The following is an 18,706-nucleotide window of genomic DNA, read 5'->3' on the forward strand; positions in this document are numbered from 1 at the left end:
TATCAACACGAAGCCATAAATGGCATCAAACAAGTGTCAAGTGATAGTTGGAGGGAGAGGACAAGGGCAGCTCTGGGCGGAGAGGCCTGAGGGGCTGTGTAAGGAACACTGTCCTCGGTGAGCAGGGTGGCCTAGACAGGGCAGAGAGTTAGGGGAGCCGACCCAGTTTCATGGCATAACCCCTAAATATCAGTAGCAAGGACAGAAACAACTTCTTTAGAGAATAAATTGCAATAACAACAAAATGATACGGAGGGAGAATCCATTGATTAAAGGAGACCTGAAACATATCAATCTATCACAATGTGTGGATTTTATTTGAATTCTGATTCAAACAGGCAAACTCTAAAAATATTTTATGACATTTATGAGACAATTGAGTACAGAATATGTGATGTTAAAAGTTATTGTAATTTTTTAGGTACTGATATTGTGGTTATAATTCTCACAATTTGTTTGTTTTTTTTAATTCTCACCTGATGACATTTTTTCCATTGGTTTTTTAAGAAAGAGTGGAGGGGAGGAACAAGGAAGAGAGAGAGAGAGAGAGAGAGAGAGAGAGAGAGAGAGAGAGAGAGAGAGAGATGAGAGACTTGTGAGAGAGACACATGGATTGGTTGCCTCCCGCCCCAGGATCCAGACTGCAACCAAGGTACATGCCCTTGACTAGGAATTGAACTTGAGACCCTTCAGGTCCACGGGCCCACGCTCTAATCCTGAGCGACCACTGAGTCAAACCGGCCAGGGCATCTTGTGGGTATGTTCTTTAAAAGAGTCCTTATCTTCTGGAGTTATATTCTGAACTATTTACGGTGGGAAATGATGTCTGGGGTTTTCTTGAAATAATGCAGGGAGTAGGGGAAAATGTACAAACTAAGTAAGATTGGCCATGATTTGATCATTGTTGCAGGCGAGTGCTGAAGGTTCATCATACTATTCTTCCACCTTTGCATATATTTGAAACTTGTCATAGTAGAAAATGCAAAACAAACGATATTAAAGTAGGGCGTCCTTGAACGAATGTGTTGGGGAAGCTGCACCTACAGCGCCGGGCGGCCACGCCCCTTTCAGCCCGCCCCTCTCCCGCGAGCTGCTCTTCCAGGTGCCCAGGTTATAATATAGCCTCTCCCGACTTCTCATTTCCCCTCGGGAACCCATTGGCCTTGCGCCGCCCAAGTGGCTCTCTGTTCCCCCAGGCCCCACAGCCTGCTCCGGGTCCCCAGAAGACACCCAGGGCCTCCGGACCTCATGCTGCGACGGCACGGTTCCCCCCACGTTTCTGGGGAATTTGGTCCCGCCCCGTCCCAACCCCCGGGAGCGCGTCCCGTTGTCATGGCGACACTGTGCAAGCGCTGGCGCTCGCGAAATCCTGCCGGGGACCACCTCCAGTGTGAGCCGCCCTGGGACTGGGGCGGGGGTGGCTCCCATCCATGGCCTCCGAGCTGCTGGGGCAGCCTGAACCCCTGGAGGTGTCCAGCCTCAAGTCAGCCTGGCTGGGTCGCAGGAGACGCCGGGCCTAAAGGATTAGTGGGGATGTGGTGGCCGTGGGTCGAGGGCCCATCCCAACCCCTAGCAGGGGATGGAGTAAAGCGGGCGGAGGGAGCAGGGAGCGGCGTTTGGCAGGGGGGAGAGGGCCTGCCGGGAGGATGGGGGAGGGGACCCAGGGCGGGGGGCCGGGGGGGGCGGGGCTGTGCAAAAGGAAACAGGGTCATCCTGGCGGTGAGTGAAGCGGAGGAGGGTTTGCTCAGGTATCTGGGTGCATGTGTGATGCGAGGAGATTAATGGGAACTGTGGTGGAGAAGGATCAGGAGGAGTGTGGGGAGGTGTCAGGGCTGAAGCAGGTGAGGTGGCGGCTGGGCCGAGGGCGGGGATGCAGCGATGCCAGGGAGCGGGATGGCCAGTGAGGGGAAAGGAGCAACTTCTTTCAGAAAGTGGCTGTTAAGCACCTCAGGGTAGTCAGCCTCCTTTTGCTCAATGCCGGGGACTTTGGGGGATCTAGTTATGAACCTACTCAAAAACCAAACCACCACCCAAACACACAGGACATAGAGATCCATACTCGATTTTACATTCAATTTCAGGGCCTTCACAGAGCTGTCCCCGTCTGTACAAGGGCCCCGGGTTAGACACTTAGCTGGGAAAATATAGAGATGTGTGGGGTTTGTAAGGTGCCATTACAGGGCAATGCATTGTTTTTGTGTAGCTTCCACTTCGAACCGGACATTCTTAGTGAAGCCAGGGCAATTCATTGTTAATGCCAAATGAGGCGGAGAGGCAGCCATTGCTATGGATGTTAGAGTGTTGGGATCCGTGTGGACTTTACGAAGAAGGTGGGACTTGAAATGACTGTTAGGGAAGGCAAGACTGGCACAGGGTATGATATGCCCAGGACCCTTCCTGGCTTCTCAGACAGCTCCTAGGAGGGGCCAGTGGAGGCAGAGGATGGCTGGGGCATCTCCCCCTCTTCATTGCCACAGAGAGCAGCCCAGGAAGGCAGCTCAGAAATGCCCGTGTCCTCACAGTGTCTCCGAGATTAAAGGGTTTCATGGTCGCATCTGAGAATCTGCTTGGGAGAAACCTCAGAAAGAACAGGCCCGTGTAACTGTTTACTTCAGCATTTTCCAAACTTACTCAACCGTGAGGGCCCTTAACTTTGCTGCCACTCGCCTCTACTAACAGCGCAAGAAGCGTGTCAGGACTACGTTTTGGAAAAAGCTGTTGAGAGTTAGGACACAAAAGGGTGTTGAGCACTGGCACGATACTGGGTGCATGTGTGATGCAAGGAGATTAATGGGACAGCCGAGTGTGGGAATGGGGTGGCCGCGGAGACCAGAGGCGGGGAGGGCCGGCACACAGTGACGCCAGGGGTACACTTGTCAAGGGCTGAGGACAAAAGTGTGTGGTTTCTCACGGGTGACTGTCCTGCTACCGTGTTCTTCCCAGGACACGACCTTCGGCTCTAGGAAGAACACTCCATTTTTCATGATAAAATGGCAGCAGTGAAAACCCCCGGCAGAGAACTGAAGGATGTGGAGGAACCATTTAATGACGTGTCGCCCCTCCTTTTGAAGAGCCTCGTGGAGGAGCCCCAGAAGAGAAGAGGCGTGCCCAACCACCTGCTAGAATCAAGTACGCGGCTAGGAGCAGATTTGCTTTACAGCTCACACCTCCCAGAGGCGCCGAGGCCCAGGAGGCACAGTGGATGCTTGGTGCTGATTTGTCCTGGTTCTCAACCTTCCTAACGCCGCGACCCTTTAATACAGCTCCTCACATTGTGGTGACCCCAAACCATAAAATTATTTTCGTTGCTACTTCATAACTGTGATTTCGCTACTGTTATGAATCGTAATGTAAATATCTGATATGCAGGATGTACTTAGGCGACCCCTGTGAAAGGGTCGTTGGACCCCCAAAGGGCTCGCGACCCACAGGTTGAGAATGGCTGACTCTAGATCACTTTCTGGGCGCAGAAGAGTTTTTATTAGGAACAATGGCCCTATTTAGGTCCACTTTCCTGATAGATTTTTGAGGTGTGAATTAGTCACCAAGTTCTATTGCTTCCACTTCCTCAAAGAGCCTTCCTCTGTGTCCCCGCGGCCTGGTCTGCGGTCCTCAGCAGGTCCCAGGGCTATGGCAGTGCTTCCCACGCCGCCACTCTCTCCCCCAGACCATCCTGCACACCCCAGCCAGTTTCCTTTGTGGAACCCCGGCTGGCCTCTGCCCCCCTCCTGCTGGAATATTCCGAGAGGCTCCCCTTGCAGACTGGACAGAGTGACAGCTCCTCCGATTGGCATTTGGCCCGCTTTGCTGTTGGTCTGAAGTTGCACCATCCCCGTGCACGCCCCTCCCATCCCCAGCTCCAGCCCTTCCATAATACCTCGGCATTTTGTGATGTCTTGCCTTTTCCCCTGCACATCTCTTAGCCTGGAAAGCCTGGTAAATCCTACTGCTACTAAGTAAAATGCTAACGCATTTTGCCTGCATTATTTTCACTTAATCTGCATGACATCAGCATTCTATTTCCATGTTCGTGTTGGGGGAGCTGAGAGTCAGAGAGGTCAGGTGAATTCCCCAAAGTGGAGAGTCGGTGTCAGCTGTTGCAGCCCCATGTCCAGCTTCCTTCCATCACACTAGGTTGCCTCCCCTCGTCTTTCCAGGCCCACTGCGAATGCTGGGAATGTAGTATTTGGTGTGGCTCTTTTGTCATTGTAGAACTTGACTAATCTGGGTCTGAAGAGAAAAATGCTCATTCTGATGTATTTTGTGGCCCTAAAAACAAAAACAAAACCTTCAGTGTTAAAAAGAAATTATCAAGGAATGTTAAGTTCAATACTTACAAATTACCCAACAACCTGCAGAGATGGTCAATCTCCCTGAAACACCATCCTAACCCCATCCCAGCCTTCAGTTTGGCCCAAACTGAAGCAGCAGCTCGCCCGGTGAGAAGCAGAAACACCAAACGTGCCACACCCACTTGAGGTGAACGCTGGAATCACAGTGGGCAAAGGGATGATCAGGGTGTCTGTGACGCACAGGACTGGGAGATGGCCAAAGTTGAAAGGTGATCATTTATTTAAAAAAAAAAACTGGGTAGTGCTTTCATATTGAGGCAGTTTAGTGGTCGGAATAACACAGACCTGGGCTTAAATTGTTTTTTTAATCCTCACCAGAGGATATTCTTTTCATTGATTTTTTTTAGAAAGAGAGAAGGAAGGGATAGAGGTTGAAGAGAGAGGGAGAGAGGGAGAGAGAGAGAGAGAGAGAGAGAGAGAAACATTGATGTGAGAGAGGCACATTGATTGGTCTGGGGCCATGGTCGGCAAACTGTGGCTCGCGAGCCACATGCGGCTCTTTGGCCCCTTGAGTGTGGCTCTTCCACAAAATACCACGTGCAGGCGCGCATACAGTGTGATTGAAACTTCGTGGCCCATGCGCAGAAATCAGTTTTCGTCCTGGGCAAGTCTATTTTGAAGAAGTACTGTTGATATTTGGCTCTGTTGACTAATGAGTTTGCCGACCACTGTGGGGGATTGAACCTGCAACTGAGGTATGTGTCCTTGACCAGAAATCAAACCCAGGACCCTTCGGTGCGCAGGCCAACGCTCTGTCCATTGCGCCAAACTGGTCAGGGCTAGGTTTAATTTTTAACTATCAGCTGTGGGCGAGTTGCTTAATCTTGTTGAGTCTCACTCAGCTCTCTTAGCTACAAAATGGAGATAATGCCTGCCTCGGAGGGGTGGAGTGAGGTTGCAAACGCACGCCTGGCTTAAGGCACTGGAGGCACGGGAGCTATGGTGGAGTGGGTTCTCGGTGGCCTCCACACACCTCACTGGTACCTGCATGAGGAGCCAAGGAGTTTTGTAGACACGGGCACTTTTGTGAGCACAGCAGTTTTAACCTTCCTTTCAAAACTGAGTGGGTGGGGGAGGGGCCGGGGGGGGGGGACAGGGAGGGAGGTATTTCTATTACAGTGACAGTTTGAGACTTTACTGTCCAGAGCGATGATTATTCAGAGCCTTAAGATTACATCAAATAACAGATATTGCGTAACATCCATTTAAAAAAGATTTCTCTGTGTCACACTGTAGTTCTATTCAGAGGAAAACAATAACAGTTAAATACGCAGTAACACAATTAAACGGCGTTTAGATTCTTTAAACTGAGCGTTCACTGCACAATAAGCACGCACAGTGTTACGCAGAGCAACGACGGGCGTGTGCACGTTGTGAGCTTGCAGAGACTTGTACAAAACGTGAAGAGCGAATTATTTTATTTATGTATTTTTATTCCTTACCCAGGGATATTTTCCCATTGATTTTTAGAGAGAGTGGAAGAGAGAGGGAAGGACAGAGAGAAATATCGATGTGAGAGAAACACATTGTTTGGTTGCCTCCTGCATGCACCCTGACCAGGGCCCGGGCCAGGGAGAAGCCTGCAATCGAGGTACCGGCCCTTGACTGGAATCAAACCTGGGACCCTTCAGTCCGCAGGCCAGCGCTCTATCCACTGAGCCGAACCGGCTTGGGAAAGGGCACATTATTTTAACAGGTAACAAACGATACACAGGGATTTGTATTGTGATGATGACCTCTCCCAAGTCATGTGTAAAAGTAGGAGGAGCGGCGCGACAGTTTATTTGAAACAGACCGTGCATGTTGTTGACAGCCCTGTCCTCCAGCTGAAGCCTTCATGTGCTGGAAATATCCTTAACTAAAAAGAGCTGTGTTCACAGGATCTGCTTTCATTTAATATTTTATGTCTCATCTCACGATGTACTTGTCTGCATTGTTTTTATAGAGGTTTATACAAAACTTCTGAACAATAAGGTCTTACAAGCAAAGCCTGGCATCCTGCATTTTGGAGGCTACCAAGTAGGAAAACAACAGCAGCAGATTCTGGTAGGTGCTGTGTAAGCGGCATAATTAATCATAACAATGAATGATGTGAATTCTCTGCATTCATAGTACTCGTTCACCTAGAGAGCAGCAGAAGTGCAGCTGTACATCGGGCCAGAAAGGTCGTTCAAGGACAAGAGATGCTGAAGTTGCACGTGTCCTTGGACCCGTTGCTGTGCTGGTGCCAGAGGCTCCTCCCAGCACTCTGTACATGCAGGTGTTGTTGCTGAGTGTCTCCTAGAGGCAGGGGACTGTGCTTTGCGTCCCTCAAAATTCAATTCAGTCCTTATACCAGCTCTGTGGGTGCTGTAATGTTACTCTGTATACATGCAGACCCAAGATTCCAGAGGTTAAATAGCTGGCTCAAGCACACTGAGCTACGAAGTGGTGGAGGCAGACTCTTAGGCTGCCTTCCTCCAAGCTAGTGCCCGCCCGATGGTGCCTACACCAGCAGGGAAAGCAGGTTCCTCCCCTAAGAGGCCCCCCGACCAGGGTCCTGTTTCACTTGCCCAGGTCATATGCCCATGCCTAAATCAGTCATTCTGGCCAGACCTGGACGGCAGGGGCCAGCTCCACTGAACAGGCCTCGAAAGGGACAGCGGGAGCCTGCAGTGACTGCAGTCCACCACAGAGCCACACCGAGGGCCAGTCCTTGCTGCGTCCTCTCCAGTGACCTGGATGTTCAGACTGGAGTGGGTTATGGGTGACTACAGCATTCTCAGCTCCCATACCAAAGGGGACCCAAACATTCAGATCTGCCCCCAGCACAGTCCCCTGAAGTCACACAGAACAATACATGAGAATCACTCCACTGGGCCTTGGAACTGAGCCAGACAGGCCTCTGAGCATGTGCTGGAGTGGGCGGAGGTGGGCTCTGCTCATGTGGGCCCTCTGAGAACTGGTTTTGTGTAATGTCACCTCTGGCCCTGTCCCCAGCCACCACAAGAGTCTCTTCTTTTAAATGTAGTGAATTCTTAAAAGCCATGTCTTTTAAAAAAGGATTTTTCATTGATTTTTAGAGAGAGAGGAAGGGAGAGGAGCAGAGAGAGAGAAATATCAATGTGAGAGCAAAACATCGATTGGCTGCCTCCTGGACGCCCCTCAGCCGGGATTGAGCCCACAACATGGGCATGTGCCCCGACTGGGAATCCAACAGGCAACCGTTTGGTGCACAGGACAATACCCAACCAACTGAGCCACATCGGCCAGGGCAAAAGCCATGTCTTCACATGGATCGTTTTAAGATAGAATTCTGACTGCTGTGTTAGATGCTCCAAGTGAGGAGACTCTGAGAGACACTGCCCAATGGTGAAGCTCCTCAGGGAGTGGGGTAGGTTTCGTCATAGCCCCCAGTGAGCAGAGGGGCGGTTTCCATGAGTCCTTATGCATTGAAGTGGGGAGAGAGGGCAGATCAGGAGAGGAACCTGCTAGGTGCCAAGGGTCTCCTCTCAGGAAAAGGATTAGGATTTGAAACTGTGACTAGGAACTTCACCCATCAGCCTATAAGGCAGCGGTTCTCAACCTGTGGGTCGCGACCCTTTTGGGGGTCGAACGAACCTTTCACAGGGGTCGCCTAAGACCATCAGAAAACACATATATAATTACATATTGTTTTTGTGATTAATCACTATGCTTTAATTATGTTCAATTTCTAACAATGAAATTGGGGGTCACCACAACATGAGGAACTGTATTAAAGGGTCGTGGCATTAGGAAGGTTGAGAACCACTGCTATAGGGGCACACTTCTTAGAACATGGCATCAAAGACCACGGTCAAGAATACATTCTGGGGCTTACTTTTCCTGGTTATTAGGTTTGCTGTTAGATTATAGTAGGATAGATCTAAAATGATTATCATTCATAAATATTCATTGTTTATGATGAATAAACAATTCCCCACCCATCCCTAGCCCCCTCACTCTCCTCATCACCCTACCACTCCACCCCTACCCTAGACAGCTACAGTCTGCTTTCTGTTGGTATAGATTTGCCTATTCTGGACATTTCGTATAAGTGGAACGGTAGGACCTGTCTTCTGTGACTAGCTTTTTTCACTTAGCATGTTTTCCAGGCTCATTCAGCTTGTAGTATATATCAATACTCCATTGCTTTTATGGCTAAATAATATTCCACTATATGGGTATATAACATTTTTTTATGCATTCATCCACCACGGATTGACATTTGGGTTTGTACTTTGGGGCTATTATGAAGAATGAATGCTGTTATGAACATCACATACATGTTTGGGGTGGACATATTCTTTTGGCTATCTATCAAGGAATGCAATATTAATTTTCTGTGGCTGCTCTATAAATCACCACAATTTTAGGGTTTAAAGGACAGAAAATTGTTCTGGATGCCAGAGTCCAAAATCAAAGAATCAGGAGGGCTGTGCTCCCCCCAAAACACTTGAGGAGCATCTTCCTTTGCTTCTTCCAGCTCGTGGTGCTCCAGGTTCTTTGTCTTGTGGCTACATAACTCCATCTGCACGTGACTTTCTCTTCTGAGTCCCTGCATCTTCTGTCACTGAAACGGGCTCCTTTTATTGGACTTAGGACTCATCTGGGTAATCCAGGATGACCTTATCTCCAGGTCCCTAACTTAATCATATCTGCAATGACCCTTTTCCCAAGTAAGGTCACTTTCATAGGTTCGGGTATTAGGTGTGCACATATTTTTTGAGGCCACCATTCAGCTCAGTGTTGTTTTATTTGCATTTCCGTAAGGACTAATGATGTCGCACATCTTTTCATTCACTTACTGGTCATGATGTAAAAAGGCTTGGGCGGAGAAGCCATTTGGGATAGTCCAAAAGCAAAGTGAGAAGTGGGGCAGACACACTCTGGAAAGAGAGGAAGTCATGAAGAGAGGTGCCGGGGAGCAAGCTCGCGGCATATTTGGAAGCCGGAGGCGATCTGGTTTACTGGGTGGGGGGTTTCTGAAGAATAGGCGGTTTCTGCCTTTTGTACAGCACAGTGCCCAGCACACAGGAGGCACTCAGTAAACACTTATGAAGATACTGCACTCACTTTATTGCGTCAACTAATGGTTGTTGGTGCAAACTCAATGCCAACAGGAACCCCCAAGTTGGGGTGTTGTGAAGAAGGAGACTTCAGTGCAAACAGCTCACGAGTGATGCAGCGCATCTGTGTAGCAGCACAGCTTGGAGCAGCACAGCTGCAAGGTGGCCCTGGGCAAGGTGGCCCCAGGGTGAGGCAGCTCTGCTCTGCTTGGCTTTAGTGTCTGCACTGGCTCCAGTCTGCTCTGCTCTGCTCTGCCCTGGTCCTCGCCTGCCTGCTCTGCACCATTCTACTCAGGTTCAGTGAGACTTCTGCCATTTCAGCTCCATCCCGGGAAACACAACCTTCTGTCTTCAGAAGAAAGGGAAAGTGCTCTCTCCGAGTCCAGGTGCTGACTTACATAGAGAGGAGTCCCTGCCCCTCTTCCCTGGTTGCTCTACACTCACGCAAATGCAGACTCCAAGGCCTCACAGTTTTACTGGCCCAAAAGGCACTGTCCTGATTGCTTAAGATGGAGTCGCTCTGATTGGTTGGTGAAGATGCTGATGGGGATATTGCTGTGCAGCTCCAATTGGACAGGGAAAGCCTCAGTCCTATTAGTTGAAATACATCCCCAGGAACTCCTTTGTAAGGGCCGGCTCAGAGGGCAGGAGCACGGTGCAGGCACCCTGGTGGGAGGGAGGCAGTCCGGGGCAGGCTTCTCCCTGGAGTGTGGCTTGTGTTGCTGTTTAGAAATGGCTGCTAGACTCTGTCTTTCAAGGTGAGCCCAGCCAGCCACCAGCAGCCCTCCTGGGTAGGTTTCTTCTTCCTCAGGGTCCACAGTTAGAAGTGAGTGACTTGGCAGAGACTCGGTAATTCCAAATAAATACAGGGGAAGCCTACACGATCACACTGCTTCTACTGGACATTCAGACAAACAGAAATAGATAAAAGTACAAAATGATTTCATCTTAACAACATTCTGGGAGCTTTTAGGAGAGCCAGCCTCCTGTTTCCATCAGCAAAGTTAAGCGGAAGCTTAAGGCAATTGCCTTGAGATTCCTGCCAAACTAGGGGAAAATCCAACGCCGCTTTTATCTTGGTTTTGCTACAGGAAACTATGCAAATTGCCCAAGAATGGAATGATTGAACGTGGGTTGAAAACCACAATAGATTGTTCATTAACGTTTGAGCTTGATCCAGGCCTGGTGGAAGAAGTGAACACATTCTACGTGGATTCATACTGAAATCAATGTTTCAAAATACTTTAAAATTTGAAATAATGATGTCCAGTTTTCTCTTAAATTCCTTTTTCCTCTCTGTTAAGGCTTTGTCTGGGAAACTATATTTATTAATTAAATAATCCATTTCCCCATGAGACATCCGGTATTAATGTCGCTAACCCAAAACACAGTTGTTAGCGTCTTACAGCCTGACCTCACGTCACTTCGCAGTCCTCCCGGGTTCTGAAACCATAGTGCTGGTCTTCAGTTTCACAGTGCAGCGCCGGACACGCCTCCCCACCTGGGACCCGCAGCCTCTCCCCCTGGTGCCAGGGAGAGAGGTGAGGCCCCGGTGTAAGCACATATTCCTGGAGCATCAGTTTGCTCTCTTGTTCTAGAGAAATATATTACAGGGCAAAATTTTAGAGTAAAATGCGTGACTAACACTTTGAGAACGTAAGTCTGCTTGAATTTTGTCCCCAGATCTCTGGGGTTGAGTATTAACCTTCCCTGACTGAGAAGCTGTGCCACTGAGGGCAGCTATTAAAAGACTCCAACTTCGAATCTGAAATATGGGGTTTGGGAAAATACTATGGCAAGTGCTTGGGTTAAAGCCCCCTTTAACCCAAGCCAATACTTCACTGGGGGTGGGTTTTGCGCTGCCCAGTAGAGGGGAGGGTGGAATCTCCAGAGGGGACACAGGAGGGGCCTGTGAGGAGCAGAGATCGGAGGGGGAGTGGAGAGAGCTGTGGGCAGTTCTTGGGAAATCTGAGTAAAAACTGTTTAACTCGTTGTTTGTGTGGGGTTTTTTTGTTTGCTGTGGGGATCCATTCTAAAACACTGAAGCAGAAGCTGAAGTTCATATGGTGTCCTGTGGAGGCAACATCAAGGTCATGAGGGCCAGGAGAAGGTCAGCCCCCAGTGGACGGGAGATCTTGGAGGGTTTGGGGACATCTGTTGACCCCTCAAATTGGAAGGCAGGGTAGGATCTTAGGCAGTTCTCACACTCAGTTACTCATGTTCTCAAATAAACTTTTATTATTCATTTAAAATACACTTTCTAGCCATGGCCAGTGTTATGCAGTGGTTGGCGTGCTGGCCTGCACACACAGAAAGGTCCCAGGAGCCAACTGAGATGTGTCTCTCTCCCATCCATGTTTCTCTCCCTCCCTCCTTCCCTCCCTCCCTTCCACTCTCTCATTTTAGTCCTGAAAGGATATTATTTTGAACAATTTGAAGCAACACTGACCTGCTGATAAAATACAAAAAGAAAGATAGAAAGTGCAGTCTGGGCACTGGCCTGTGCTGAGCTAAGAGGCAGCTGGATGTAGTGGAGGGAACCCTAGAGCAGAGCTGGGCACAGGGTCCTAGGCCCGACTCGGCCACTAGCCCTAGTGCTGTGAGCAGAACCCAGCCGCCGTCTGCATGCAATAAGGGGTTGTCCTCAATGTCTCTTCAGTCCTCCTGGGCCCAGACAATAGTCTCCAGTAGGCGGAGAACATGACTATTACAGCATGCAATGAGTATTTGCACCCGAAAGTTGAGAATTGCAAAATTTATAGAAGCTCAGTGTTCCCAGTATATTTTAGAAGTCAATCTGAGATGTTGATTTTGTTTTCTAAAAATGTAGAGAACAAGTTGTTCATTTCTTGCTTTAATTTGTTAGATTTTTGTATTGTTTTAAGTTTGTTTAAAAATTCATTGGCAAACATGTCCCCTGGAATTGTCTCAGGAACATTTGGTTTAAAAGTCCTCGTGAGAGGAAGGACTGGCCCTCCCCATCGCGAGGGTCTCTTGGCTGCCTTCTGAACACCCACCCACCCCCCACCATCCACCGTGTGGAACCGTGGGCCCAGCCTTCAGGCTTAGCGAGTCTTCCTTTCACTTCGGATGTCAAGTAAAGGCTGAACATTTTCTTCCTCTTCTTACACTCCCTGTCTAGATAACCCTAAATATCTACATTTTTGTGTAAATCTGTTATTTCTTATTTTTTATCGATCCAAATGCTTGATTCCACATCAATAATCTTTTACCGGTGAATATGGGAAATGGCAGCCCAATCATAGCCCCTGCACTATCTGAATGGGGTCTCTGAGAAGTCTGAGCGCGGCCCCCCCCTCGCAGGGGAGCCCGAGGGCAGCCGTCCTGACTAGGACTAGCCCACCCTCGACAGCCGGCAGCTTTTTTTTGTGCAGCGAGAAACACAGGGCCCGAGGGGGTCCTGGGGCCTTTGAATATTGTTCCAAAGGACACTGGGCTCAGGGCTCACCAGATTCTCACAGCCCTTTTGCTCGAGAGCAGAAGTGCCTGCATGACATTTCTACGCAGTATCCTGAGCATCCCTGGTGCTAACACCGGAAACCCTGAGAGCCGGGCTGCAGCCCTCTCGGCGCCCGCTGGCTCTCCTGGGTCCCTGCGTCCTCACGCGCCTCCTTTGCTGCACTGTCCCTCCTCCCTCCTGACCCCAATGCAACCCCTCTGCTCCCAGCCCTTCCTGGGCTCCAGCACGAGGCGGTCACAGTCCTCCCTCCGGGACAAGTATGGGGACAGAGGTCTCCGGGAAGACTTCAGACCCTGGCGCTGAGTGGCTCCCTCTCGGTCTCCAGGCAGGTGCCACCACCCAGATTCCCGCTCCAGCACATGGTCCTCTCGGCCTCTCCTGGAAGGACCGCCTCTCAGGTGGAAGGACCTGGGCCCCACCTTCACCAAGACTGCCCTCTGCAGGCCCCTCGGAGGGCAACAGATGTCTTGGCAACTTTTGTGGGTTTTGTAGGCTTTGAAGGATTGAAACAAAGAGGAAATATGCCAAAACAGGATCACTAAAAGTGTACTCTGAGAATGTTGGCAGGTGATAAATGGGGACCTTTAACAAACGCAAACACCAGCTTAACCTCAACAAGAAATACTGTCTGAAGTCTAATCCGGGGCTTTGAGAAATGTGAGGCCTCGGGCGATGGGTCAGCGACAGGCCCAGCCTCTGGCCCAGACTTTGGAAACCAAAGGCCTCTCAACTGTCCCTTGGCCCAGGGGCAGCCCAAATCCTCAGGGATGCACTTCATTCCCCGGCGTTGTCCTGCGTCACTGGGTTGGCCTCCTGTCACCGTCAGAGCATCCTGACCTCGAGTTCCTTTAAGTTTGCCCCAGGGCTGGGTCGGAGGCTCTCCTGGCCACACTCTTTCTCCTGAAACTTTGACTACCTAAGTGTGTCAGGTCCCCAGGACCAGTGGCATTAATCAGAGAACCTGCGAGCGTTGGTGGGTGGCTGGCTGCTTAGCTCAGTGAATCGCAGGGCTAAACGGAGTTCAAGGGGAAGGCACACGCTGTAAGCTGTCAGGACCCGGAAGGATACAGGCCCAGGGGGCACCCCGAGGAGAAAGGGTGGTTCCTCTGGCCACGCCCTTCAGCTGGGCAGAAGGCACATGGGCACAGTTCACTCTTCATTCAATGGTGTTTGCTGTGCTCATTTTATTATTCTTTAAATGGCATATGAGGGGTTTACGGTCTTTTACAAATTAAAAAATACAGCATTATCTTCTTGAATTGCTTTTGGAATAAGATGGGGGATAACTAAATGAGGAAATGACTATGCAAATAGATGAAACGGTGTGTTTACTCTGATTGCTTCTTTTTCTCTCCCAGCAACTGATCAATATTTCCAATGAGGACATCCATGTTCATATTTTACCCCCACAAACCAAGTACTTCCAGATCAAGTATGTGAAAAAGGTGAGCGCCGCTGGCTGGATGGCCCCTCTCTCATGCTGTTCCTTGTCGGGCCCTCGTTTTCCGTCACCCGTCACCTGGGGACAGCGTGTGGAGGGCTGTCCCCAGATCCTGCGCTCTGCGTGCGCTGGGGCTTGTCCCCACCAGAGCCCCTTCTCTCCTAGGAGCACCGCCTTGTCCCTGGCTTGTCCCTCGCCATCACCGTCACGTTTTCTCCGGACGAGTGGCGATACTATTATGATTGCATCCGTATTCACTGTAAGGTAAGTCTTACAATCAGGCTTTCAGGGGTGGGGTGATGTCAAAACTAACATCTTCAAGGGAAGCAGAGGGAAGGAATGACGGGTGTGAAGTTTCCCGGCCCAGCGCCTGGCGGCCCTCTTCGGCCAGTCTGATGGCATGAGGGTCCCTGTCCAGCGGGTCCCAGCTGGGAGGGTGCGAGGCTGCTGAGAACTGGGGCAGAGCCACGAGACTCGAGACGCGATTCGCGGCCGGGTTCCCACCTGCCCTGGCCTACAAGCCTCAGTTATCACACGTGCTGGGAGTTGGTGACGGCTTTTCCAAATAGCGCAGCCACACTCTTTAAGTGCTAGATTAGAAAGTGAGCAGGAACCCTGAGCTGTGTTTATGAACTGAGGGGACGGGATCATATCTTGTGTGGGAATGTCCTCAGAGGCAGTCCTGGGCTCTGCGGAGATGTGGGAGGGGGTGGCCTGACCCAGGTGGCTGGCCGTGCTGCAGGACTTCTTAGGAGCCTTTCTCTAGGTCACCTAAGTCATCCTTTGGCCTCCAGCCAGAGCCAGCTCCGGTGCCACCCATCCTTCTCTTAAAACGGCCACTTCCACACCCCCTTGCTCTATATCCCAGCCCTACCTCTTGTAAGCCAAGAAGCCTGAAGGTTGACTAAATTTAATTTTTCAAAACTAAAATGGAAGAGTATGCTTTAGTAACAAATGAGTTTCAGGGTTTTTTTTATTGATTTCAGAGAGGAAGGGAGAGGATGAGAGGGAATCATTGATCAGCTGCCTCCTGCATGCCCCACACTGGGGATGGAGCCTGCAATGCGGGCATGTGCCCTGACCAGGAACGGAGCCATGACCTCCTGGTTCATAGATAGATGCTTAACCACTGAGCAACACCAGCCCAGCAACTTTCAATTTTTATAAAGAAAAAATACCTAAAACTGAAAATAGAATATTGTTTCCAGAGAAATATTCTGCACCAAGAACTCAAATCCCTAGGCAGGCCTGTGTAGGGAGCCCAGCACGTGTCCTGCTCTCAGCAGCAATGCTAAGGATAGCCAGCATTTATGCAGTCCTTTTCACTTTTTGAGGCCACCATCTACTTTAATTCTCAAACACACCTTTAAGGAAAGGCAGAATATCCCCGTTTTGCAAAGAAAGAAACAAGAGATTAAAGGTCATGGCTGAGGTCGCACTGTATGCAGGACTAGCAGCGGGCGTCTGCACGCTTCCAGTTGTGTTTACTGCTCCGCTCTGGAGCAGCTGATTCTGTGCTGGTTTCCCTTTCTTCCCTACACCTTCCTGAAATAGAAGCAGACAGGCTACTGTCTTCATATCTACAGGAAGGCATCACTGTTTTTGGCTTTTCTGCATAATAGTGAGCATTGTTTAACTGAAATATATTTAAAATTATTTACACCTTGGCATAGCAAGGAAAAATCAATATTTTAAATATTGTATTTAAATACTCAGGTTTCTTAAAAATATTTTTTCTAGAAATATTTTTTTAATGGCAGAGAACAAAATAAATATCTATAAGTTCATCTTTTAAAATCCTGGTCTTTGGTGTGGTAAACTGGACTTTCTCCATTAATTTTAGGATGATGAGACTTTGCTTATTCCCATCCACGCCTATCCTGTCATGAACACACTGGATTTTCCCTCATTTATAAACCTATCAAATGTTCTACTTGGTGAAAGGTGAGTTACCGAAACAAACTACCAAAATGCCAAAGAATGTGAAAAATTAAGAGAGTCATATATAAAGATTTCTATTTTCCCTAGTAGAAGGTTATCTTTCTAACTGAGTTAGACCAGACTTGTAATTGCAAAAGAAAAATAAACAAAGTCAAAATACTATGAGCGAGAAATGGAATTACTTTGGTCATTTAACTGGCAGGTGCGAGGTGGGTCTTCAGGCGTGGCTGGGTCTGGGAGTTTAAATCAGGTTACAGGAACCTGACTCTCCCCACATCAGGGTCTGCAGGCTTCGTTCTCAGCGGCCCCTCTTCCTGAGAGCACAGCTACCAGAGGCTCCAGAGACTGTTGGCAACATGGGTGGTTGGTTGAAGGGGCTGGAGGGGTTGGGGTATTTAAGCAAAAATCTCAGGACTAAGTCTTTTTTTTTTTAATATATTTTTTATTGATTAAGATATTACATATGTGTCCTTATCCCCACGTTACCCCCTACCCCCCACCCCCCGCTCATGCCCTCACCCTCCCGTTGTCCGTGTCCATTGGTTAGGCCTATATGCTTGCATATAAGTCCTTTGGTTGATCTTCCCCAATTTACCCCCACCCTCCCCTACCTTCCCTCCAAGGCCCGACAGTCCAATCAATGCCTCTCCATCTCTGGATCAGTCCTTGTTCATCAGTTTATGTTGTTCATAGGACTAAGTCTTATTGAACCAACTCAGAGCTTGTGCCCCTCCATCAACCAATCTTTATTTTGAAATGACGGGGGAAATAACTGCAGAGATGACAAAGACAATAGACAGTCACTATAGACGCCAAATTTCAGATTCCTTCTCCTCCTTGTTGGGAAAATAGTTGATGATTCCAGTTGTAATTTATTTGTGTCTTGTTTTTTCAATAAATGTCTATTGAATAGCTACTCTCAGGCATAGTGCAATTTGTCCCTAAGGATATAGAGAAGATGGATATTGGGCTGTTAGATATTGAGATATAATGGCCATGCCAGTTGTTGAAATATTGAAATACTCCTCGACTGGTTGGGAAATCTATACTGTCCTGAGCCCTGTCCCCAACCCCCCAATCCCAGCTGCCCATTCCTTCTCTCTTGCCATTCCCTGACTTCCCAATGATGCAGAAATTAAGTTGTTAATACCTAGCATTTGGGGTTGAGAAAACACCTGCGGGACCTGCTCCCGCCTTTTATCCATTCTAATTGAGTGCTGACTGTGAAGTCCTGATTGAGTAGCCAAAGGTTCTGATTCTGGAGGTCTTGGAGTCTAGTGGGGATAGAGCCATGCCATCAGTGAACTGCACTAATTACTGAGTGCTGTCACAGAGGCACACATGGGGAAAGTCCCCGTCCATTTGGGGATGGCATGGTTATCCTAAGAGGACACCATGGAGTGGGCTGGGAGGGTGGCGTTCCAGGCAGGGAAGTAGCCTGTACAAAGGCTTGGTGGCAGCCGAGGGCAGGGGCTACATCTTTAGGAGCCTGAAGGGCCACTGAATAATTTCAGTCCACACGGGACCTGGCAAATACTAGATGCCTCTTGATATAGCCCCAGACGGTGAGCAAAAACACTGGGCTTCAGCATGCTCTGCAGGTCAAGGCCAATTCAAGTCTCTGCAGGCAGCACTGAGCAGGGAGGGGTTTCAAGGCTCTGGAGGTAGAGACAGAGCAACTGAACCCCTTTGGAGGTGGTGGGAGGACTGGTGTATAGGAGTTTCAGGACCTTTCCTTTTCACTCCCATCTGTTGTCCTTGAGAGAAACCCCCCAGATTAGGTCTGGATCTGGAACAATGGCCTTGGTTCAGCTGGTGGGTGCCCCTCTTCTCTCACCTCCCACACCTTCCCATGAGCTCTGACTCACCATCTCTGTGCGCTCAATTTTTAAATAGCTCTTTAGGAATTGTAAATAAATAATACAAAGCAATATATAATAATCTGTACAAATTAAAGAATGATAAAAATAGTATAATAAACAATAGTTTTAAGACATAAAACATTACCAGTAACTTTGCAACCACTATTCTGAATTGTGTGATAATCATTTTTTGATTGTTTTTAATAGTTTTGACACACACATATGTACCCATAAATAACACATTGTTTAGCTTTGCCAGTGTTTTATCTTTATATAAATGGGATCATACTGTATGTACATTCTTTTGTGACTTGCTTTTGTTCATTCTATATTCTGTTTTTGTGGTTCAGCCATGTTAATGCATATGGCTGTAGTTCACAGCTCTAGTGTCTTGCTGTATAGAGGTGCCAGTTTTTTCTGTCCTATCGCTAATAGACCTAAGGGGTTGTTTTCACTTTTTTTTCTTTGCCCAACACTACTGTTGTGTTTCTTTGTAAATGGCCTGGGACACATGTTCTAGAGTTTCCACTGGGGATATACATAGAAATGAAATTCATTGT

At 48.7% G+C, this 18,706-nt stretch overlaps 1 protein-coding gene across 2 annotated transcripts in view; it reads left to right on the forward strand.

Annotated features, from left to right (window-relative positions):
* Positions 1-1,281: 1,281 nt before the first annotated feature.
* The window catches only part of CFAP221 (cilia and flagella associated protein 221), a 102,828-nt gene continuing 85,403 nt past the window's right edge, over positions 1,282-18,706 (forward strand). Inside the window, exons 1-6 of one of the 2 annotated variants that reach the window (XM_036320414.1) lie at positions 1,282-1,390; positions 2,944-3,129; positions 6,298-6,398; positions 14,261-14,347; positions 14,509-14,607; positions 16,187-16,287. In XM_036320414.1, coding sequence (XP_036176307.1) covers positions 2,991-3,129; positions 6,298-6,398; positions 14,261-14,347; positions 14,509-14,607; positions 16,187-16,287 — 527 coding nt within the window. In that variant the 5' untranslated portion in view covers positions 1,282-1,390; positions 2,944-2,990. Of the gene's footprint in view, positions 1,391-2,908; positions 3,130-6,297; positions 6,399-14,260; positions 14,348-14,508; positions 14,608-16,186; positions 16,288-18,706 lie in introns of those variants that run through there. The other variant, XM_036320415.1, reaches the window with a different exon arrangement.

This window comes from Myotis myotis, unplaced genomic scaffold (genome assembly GCF_014108235.1).
Source record: "Myotis myotis isolate mMyoMyo1 unplaced genomic scaffold, mMyoMyo1.p scaffold_m19_p_8, whole genome shotgun sequence".
NCBI classification, from domain to species: domain Eukaryota; kingdom Metazoa; phylum Chordata; class Mammalia; order Chiroptera; family Vespertilionidae; genus Myotis; species Myotis myotis.